The sequence below is a fragment of the Salvelinus namaycush genome, chromosome 29 (genome assembly GCF_016432855.1).
Source record: "Salvelinus namaycush isolate Seneca chromosome 29, SaNama_1.0, whole genome shotgun sequence".
NCBI lineage: Eukaryota > Metazoa > Chordata > Actinopteri > Salmoniformes > Salmonidae > Salvelinus > Salvelinus namaycush.
Window position 1 is genome coordinate 8,790,649 of NC_052335.1, and position 8,487 is coordinate 8,799,135.

The following is an 8,487-nucleotide window of genomic DNA, read 5'->3' on the forward strand; positions in this document are numbered from 1 at the left end:
TGGAATGGATCAATGAGCATTTCAGTTGCCGCTCTCTCTCTCGCGCTCTCACACTCCCTCTCTCGGTCTCTTTCTAGTAATCATGCCCCCTGTGCAGAGGCAAGAGAGAGTGACCTCTCTGTGAGGACATGGTCTTGCTCTGGCGCAGTCTGTCTCTGTGTGCACCATCGTCATCATCATCATCATCATCAGAGAGCCGCGGGGATATTCCCTGTGTTGTACATTAATCTCCTCTCCATCACAGTGCGGGCTGCAGAGTGGGCCAAAGAGGAGGAGTAATTAGTCTCTCCCTCGCTTTCTCTCTCTGCTTCTCTCCCTCTATCAACCCTCTCCATTCTCTCTCTCCTCTTTACCTCCTACAATCTATTTATCGTGCTCCCTTGCTCTCTTCTCCTTCTCATCTTTCTTTCATTCTATTTACCTTACTCTCCCCCTTCTCTCTTCATCCCTCCCTCCATCTCCCTCTCTCTGACAGAGTCCTGATGGGGACGTGGATGACAACAGTACCCTGGAGCTGAGTGTGAGCCGTGGGCAGCCTGGGGGTCCTGAGGGGAGTGGCACGGTGCTGACGCCCCTGCAGCCCATGTCCCCCCAGCGCCAGGCCCTGCTAAACAGCAGCCGCTGCTACCAGATGAGTGAGGCCGACTGCTGGGACCTACCAGTGGACTACACCAAGATCAAGCGCATCACTGACGACGATCACAAAGAGGTATGGGGAAGGGCCGCAGCATTATGGGTAATGTAGTTATGGGGTAATGTGTTTTTGTGTTCAAAATTGAACAGAATAGTCCTCTATTATATTCCAATGGTCTCTTGCAGTGGAGGCACAATTCAAAGGTGGCTTATCCAGAAAATATTTTACTCTCTGCGAGTGTTCAATATTCCTTAATGAGCCATAGACCGGCAGCACACAGGTAATGGTGATTTGATTTGGCGGGGTATCCAGTATCCACTGATAGTCTTTCACTGACATCTAGTGGATGCTACCGGTACTGCATTGACTCAATGAGTGAATCTCAATTGTTTTCCTTGATACCTCACATCCTCCCTCATCGTCTCCTTCCCAAAGCACATTGGAGCAGAAGATCTGAGGTTCCTCCCCTCTGAGAAGGAGGAAAGGAAAGAGGAGAAGTGGAATCAAGGAAATACATTTGAGATTCACCCAGTGACTGATTGACGCACACAATTGTGGATTCATGGTTTGTGAGATACATTAAGGCTCAGCAGCATTATATAGTTAGTGCCTGATAGATCATCTTTACACATTGTATTTTGAATCTCTGCTATTACACAAAGCAACCCATGCAGTAAATTGATACACTTGCAATGTCAGATTAAAAAGCTTGAAGTTGAAGGGGTGTAGTCGTAACCGTAATTGGGCTTGCTAATAAGGCATGGATGAAACATTTTCAGCGGGACATGAGCATTGAGATTGAGGGGAGAGGGTTTCTTCGGTATTGCTTGATACCAAGAAATTGGATCTTGCTGAGTAATTGAAAAAATGGGGATGTGAGATGTGTGGGATGTGAATATGAGTATGAATTGTAATCGTGTACTAATTGAAAAAATGTAGGATGTGTGAATATGCCAATGTTATGGTCATAGGCTACATGATGACATGATGTAGTCTTCCTTTTTTTCATCCCTCCACCAGGTCGATGACCTGGACCCATTCCAGGACCTTCTGGATGAGCAGCACTATGGAGGGGACGTGACCATGCCCAGCCCCAAACACAAGTACTCCGTCTGCAAGGAGGGCAAGAAGGAACTCATCACGTAAGACCAAAACAAGCTTATTTTGTCATCTCCTTTTTACTACTTGACATTCATTATACCCTCTTTACCTAGCGACCATTTTCCACATCTGATGTTATCATTGTATGTCTGTGTGTTCTCTAGTCTCTCAAACTGCCAGTTAGCTGACAAAAGCATCCGCAGTATGATGACAACCAATGCCCAAGACCTCAAGTAAGCATAACCCTATTTCTCCAGTGTCTCTGATAGAGACAATTGTGCATTCTATATTTTAGTCTTTACGTAGCCTAGCAGACCAATAGCCTGATAAGTGTTGATGCTGTCAGCTTTGGTATTACCCTGTCCCCTGTAGTCACTCTCCTTGTCCCCTCTGTCCCAGGTGTCCCACTCCGGCATGTGACGGGTCTGGACACATCACTGGGAACTACGCCTCGCACAGGAGGTAGCTTGCAACCCATCATAATGACAAAAAGCCACGCAGGATATTCAGCAGCCCCTAACATTTCAGATTGTAGAAAACAGTGATGCATAGATACATATACAGTATATTACCTATTTTGTAGTGCATACCTGACAGTTGTATTGGTGTGTGGATTGTTTAGACTTCTCTGTTTTCAGTTTCACTGAGCTCTGATAGTCATTTGTTACCGTATATGCATGTACACTACAGTTCAAAAGTTTGGGGTCACTTAGAAATGTCCTTGTTTTTGAAAGAAAAGCACTACTTTGAGAAACAGACGCCTCACAAGTCCTCAACTGGCAGCTTCCTTAAATAGTACCCGCAAAACACCAGTCTCAACGTCAACAGTGAAGAGGCGACTCCAGGATGCTGGCCTACTAGGCAGAGTTAAAAAGAAAAAGTCATATCTCAGACTGGCCAATAAAAATAAAAGATTAAGATGGGCAAAAGAACACAGACACTGGACAGAGGAACTCTGCCTAGAAGACCAGCATCCAGGAGTCGCCTCTTCACTGTTGACGTTGAGACTGGTGTTTTGCGGGTACTATTTAATGAAGCTGCCAGTTGAGGACTTGTCAGGCTTCTGTTTCTCAAACTAGACACTCTAATGTACTTGTCCTCTTGCTCAGTTGTGCACCGGGGCCTCCCGCTCCTCTTTCTATTCTGGTTAGAGCTCGTTTGCGCTGTTCAGTGAAGGGAGTAGTACACAGAGTTGTATGAGATCTTCAGTTTCTTGGCAATTTCTCGCATGGACTAGCTTTCATTTCTCAGAACAAGAATAGACTGACGAGTTTCAGAAGTAAGTTATTTGTTTCTGGCCATTTTGAGCCTGTAATCAAACCAACAAATGCTGATGCTCCAGATACTCAACTAGTCTAAAGAAGTTCAGTTGTATTGCTTCTTTAATCAGGACAACAGTTTTCAGCTGTGCTAACATAATTGCAAAAGGGTTTTCTAATGACCAATTAGCCTTTTAAAATGACAAACTTGGATTAGCTACACAACGTGCCATTGGAACACAGAAGTTGCTGGTAATGGGCCTCTGTACCCCTATGTAGATATTCCATTAAAAAGAAAATCTGCCGTTTCCAGCTACAATAGTCATTTACAACATTAACAATGTCTACACTGTATTTCTGATTAATTTGATGTTATTTGAATGGACAAAAAATGTGCTTTTCTTTCAAAAACAAGGACATTTTTAAGTGACCCCAAACATTTGAACAGTAGTGTATAGGTTACATGGTTTGTCTTGAAACCATCTGATACCAACTTTACAGAGCTATCATTCTGAGATGTGATTTGTCTTTTGATGAACTGCAAATGTACTGATGTTGTACTCATACTCTTAAGATGGTAGTGAACTGCACAAGACCTTTCCCCTCTAGTCTGTCAGGCTGTCCACGGGCGAAGAAGAGCGGGATCAAGATACTGCACAGCAAGGAGGACAAGGACGACCAGGAGCCAATTAGGTGAGGGTTGGAACGGATAGTAGTATAGCATCTTGGTAAATTTGTCAACATGCAGATGTAGGATCTTAATTTGAGCCAGTTTGCTACAGCAGGAAAATAATCCCGCAGCAACAGGAAATGTGAATTATTATGTAGATTATAATTAATGGACATTTTTTGTAGGGTTTAATACATTTTTCACAAGGGCAAATCAAGTCTGACATTTTAAAGTGAAAAGCACAAACTTTAGAAGCCTTTTTAAACGTTGAATACACTGCAAGCTTGCATTTCCTGCCATGCAGGAAAATTCTCAGCAACAAAAGAGTGATCAAATTAAGATCCTACATCTGTATTCTCTTGAAGTCATAGTCATGCATTTCACCTCTGATTCTCTACAACCAGTGTAGTACACCTAGTGGGTACAGTACAGTAAAGGTTACCTTTCCACCACTTAAGGATGCCATAATGTTAAGCGCGTATGACCTTGCCGCAAATCATCTAAAGTTCACTATGTGTCCTTTCACCAATCACCTCCCAATCTCTGCACAGCTGTTGCTGCCACCTCTATCCCTACGAGGTTCACTGGATGTACCATCATCATTAACATTGCAGTCATAATTAACACTGACCTCTCCACTGCCGGGGTGGAGCGGCCCGCAGACACACTGTGCTAGTTCTAATCAGCCCAAATGTCACTCTGAAGGACAATGTAGAACCACGGGTAAATGTCTATAAACCGGAGACAGTTTTCATTAGAGTCGCTAATCTTTTTCTAGTTGTCTTTGTATTGTGTGGATGACATTTACCAGGGACAGGTGTGCTGCAAGTGAGGAGAGCGAGGTCGTGACCTGACTGACCTTTGTGACCCCTCCTCTCCGCAGGTGTCCAGTCCCAGGCTGTGATGGACAGGGTCACGTGACGGGGAAGTACGCGTCCCACCGCAGCGCGTCGGGCTGCCCCCTGGCGGCCAAGCGGCAGAAGGATGGCTACGTCAACGGCTCCCAGTTTGCATGGAAGTCCGGGAAGACAGACGGCATGTCGTGCCCGACCCCGGGCTGCGATGGATCAGGACATGTCAGCGGGAGCTTCCTGACCCATCGGAGGTGGGTGGCGCTCTGCATGGCTCTGGTGTAGATGAGCAACTGTGTCTAAATGTAACCAAGTATTGGATCAATAATGTCAATTATGGTTGAGACCAGCAGGGTTGGAGTAATATGATTTTATTCACCAGTAGTGTATATGCCTTTTTTCCTCAGTCTTTCTGGTTGCCCCCGTGCCACCTCAGCCATGAAGAAAGCCAGAATGACTGGGGTAGAAATGTTAACAATCAAGCAACGAGCAAGCAAAGGTAATAACCAGGCACAAATACCAGTCAGAATGTCCCTTGACTATGCCACTTCCTGGTTTTATCAAAACATATTCAAGCTGAATCCACAGTGCATTTTATGTTTCCCCTTTTCTAGGAATAGAAAATGACGAGGACATCAAACAGCTGGATACAGAAATCAAAGATCTAAACGAATCAAACAATCAAGTGGAATCAGACATGATTAAACTTAGGACACAAGTAAGATTCATGCATTACTTAATCGAGATTCATTCATTAATTATTATAGGGCAATCAGTCATGCTAAATTTGGGCAAATTTTGAAACAGGTTGCTGGATTAAAGCTTAGATCAAATGCATTTAACTTGATTTTGATGTTTCATCCCCCCAAGTAACTGTGATAGGACTAGCGCAGTACATTTTTAAGGATCCAAAAGAAGTCCCTCTCCGTTGTCAGACAGAACCCGCTGTTGTCAGTTGTCAAACAGTCAGTCACTCTGGTTCATCAACTTCAATGCACTTCTTTCTCTCCTTTCCCAGATCACCACTATGGAGACTAACCTGAAGTCCATAGAGGAGGAGAACAAAGTTATTGAGCAGCAGAATGATTCCCTACTGCACGAACTAGCCAACCTCAGCCAGTCTCTCATCAACAGCTTAGCTAATATCCAGCTCCCACATATGGTAAGTACCATCACAACTTAGCCTACAACAGTTACTGTCGGACAAGCACTGTATCAAGTCGAACTAAGATGCCATAGGAATCAAGAACGGGTTTATGGGGAAATAGGACGTGGGGTTAGGTAAAAAGGCTATGTTGTCAAAGATACTAGATGGCACACTTGAAAGTATGCCACTTTGACGTTCCATGATTGCAAGTGTTGAAACCCAGGGCCATTTGGAGTAAATTAGTCAACGTAACATGAGTGAAAACAAGACATGGTCATATCATGGTAGTGGCTTATTCCACTCATTCTACCAAATTGGATATGTTTATTTCCATATTGATTGTTTGTTGATGCCATTTAAACAGAACACATCAAGAATTCGGGAAAAAAAATACATCTCTTACCCTGTTATGTGCTTGAAAAATCATTGCAACACAAGGGCCGACTGCAATGACATAGTTGGGTTGTTTCATCTGCTGCTTTCTGTTTGTCACTTGTTTTCTCAGCAGTTCATATGCTTCTGTGCTACAACACTTCCTGTAACAGACTAATAATCTAATAATCCCCCCCCCCCCCACACACACACACTCCCCCCTGCTTGGTTTCAGTTGAGAAATAAATCATGGCTGCCTTGACGTGTCATGTGCCTGTATTATCCAATTACAGCTCTTGCGTATGAATAAGAGCAGGGCTGATTGGATACTGCTTGACGTAAAAGGCACCAAAGTTGCTTAGTAATGAATGAAATCTCTCCCTCTGAATATGGCTCCCTGTTGTCCAACCATTAATGTGAGGGGATCACGTTTTAGTAGGGTTATAAAGCATTTTGCTAGCCTGGAACCATTTCTGTTTGTGTTATAGCCAACTGCTATAGTCATTGTTATGCCAAACGTCATGAAAATAACTATTAGCAAGAGAGCACAAAAATATCTGCGACCAGGCTAGAATTTTGCTCCCTTTATTACAGCAGGCTAATAGAATTATATCTATCTCTATTCTCTTCACACCTCTTCCTGTAGAAACCGATGCCACAGAAAGAGGCCCCAGTTAAACATAGCTGCTGTTTACAGATGCCCCACAGAGTAAGAGACTCCTTTTCATAGTCTAATTATTATCCGTTTCTTCTGCACTATCATCTCCTCCCTTAAGTCTTCCTCCTATACTCGTGAACACTCTCTGTGGTGTTTATGCATCACAATTGTCCATACATGTTGCTGCGTTATACTACGATTCAATGGTTTGGTCATATTTAGAGACGTTTTGTGGCTTCTTAGAAGAATTTTGTTGCTGACAAGGAAGTGGCCGTGACACCACGAGCCATATTTACACAGTTATAACACAGTCACAGTCAAGGAAGCGAGTATGTTCAGTCTGCTATTGCATATTCAATGTCTGTCTGTCTGTCTGTCTGTCTGTCTGTCTGTCTGTCTGTCTGTCTGTCTGTCTGTCTGTCTGTCTGTCTGTCTGTCTGTCTGTCTGTCTGTCTGTCTGTCTGTCTGTCTGTCTGTCTGTCTGTCTGTCTGTCTGTCTGTCTGCTCATGCTACTGTTACAGTGTGTGCTCCTATCTGAGAAATGGCTCCCACAACTCCTACATCTCACTAGTTGCACACATTATATTAGTTTATTTATGTGATGTCAGTCATAATTTTGTCTCCATGAGATAAGCATCAACCATCATGCCTTCTATGAGTTGCTAAAATCAATCTACACGGACTTTGCATGTTTTGGAGCTGCGTTAGATCAACTGTAGTGTACATAGGACTATGTAAATGGTTACATTTTATGAAATTGATGAAGTATTGTATACACTTAGTACAGCCCCAGTGCCCATACTGTCCTTACAATGTTTGCAGCTGTCAGTGTCCTTCCCTGAACAATTTCTCTTTCCCTCCCTTCCCTTCTCTTTGAAAGAAAATGAAATGATCATCAATATGAAATCCGACTGAATTGCGTATGTACCATTTTCCTCATTGGAGTCTTTTTCCCCTCACAGGAGCCAATGAATGAACACAACTTTGATAGTTATGTGAATACTTTGACAGATATGTACACCCATCAGGACCAATACCAGAGTCCAGAGAACAAGGCCCTATTGGAGAACATCAAACAAGCGGTGCAAGGCATCCAAGTGTAGTAGCCTATCTACCTGCGAAAAAGGCACTGTCAGAGGCTAAATCAAATGATGTTAAAGCAACGAAAAAGGGTCAAAAGAGAGAATGGATCAGGATTTTTTTTGCTGCTGTAAATTACCATCATGTTTCTTTTATTACACTGTTATGCTCTGAGCTCCATGGTTATGATATTTTTGCCTTGCTTTAAAAATAGTTCCCAATGGCAAAAGTTTAAAAGAACATACACGTTTTGTACATTTTCATATGACCTAATATAACGCGATGTACTGTTTATAGCTGCTAATGTATGCACATTTTTGTGTATATGTATTTATTAATTGTACGCTTGTTTCATTCATTATTTGAACGCTTATTGATAAAAAGGACTAAACTGAGTCCCATGGGTCGGGAGCCAGATGAGGGCAATGTGAGGAGCAATCATGTTTAGATAAGCGTTTCTTTTTGTGATTTAATAGAATACAAAAAAAGACCTTTGGTGTGAAGATTGTTTAATGGATGTAAATGTATCGATTTTTGTAACAATGTTTGAAAAAACTCTTTGTCTTCAGTGGTCTGTGTGGAGACTAATAATAATGTCTATGTTTAAATAAAGTACGAGAAGAAACTATGTATAAATATGACAAATTTCAAACATCATGAGACGGAAACTAAGTGGTGCAACTCCCATCATCTAGAATGGACTGTACTTCATTA

The 8,487-nt window shown here is 42.7% G+C and overlaps 1 protein-coding gene across 1 annotated transcript in view; it reads left to right on the plus strand.

The window, feature by feature from the left end:
- Positions 1-7,796, plus strand: part of myt1la (myelin transcription factor 1-like, a) — a 40,980-nt gene extending 33,184 nt beyond the window's left edge. The window contains exons 14-23 of the mRNA XM_038968728.1: positions 476-709; positions 1,655-1,776; positions 1,900-1,968; positions 2,135-2,197; positions 3,604-3,687; positions 4,548-4,769; positions 4,923-5,014; positions 5,130-5,233; positions 5,534-5,677; positions 7,656-7,796. Coding sequence (XP_038824656.1) covers positions 476-709; positions 1,655-1,776; positions 1,900-1,968; positions 2,135-2,197; positions 3,604-3,687; positions 4,548-4,769; positions 4,923-5,014; positions 5,130-5,233; positions 5,534-5,677; positions 7,656-7,796 — 1,275 coding nt within the window. The remainder of the gene's footprint in view (positions 1-475; positions 710-1,654; positions 1,777-1,899; positions 1,969-2,134; positions 2,198-3,603; positions 3,688-4,547; positions 4,770-4,922; positions 5,015-5,129; positions 5,234-5,533; positions 5,678-7,655) is intronic.
- Positions 7,797-8,487: the final 691 nt, after the last annotated feature.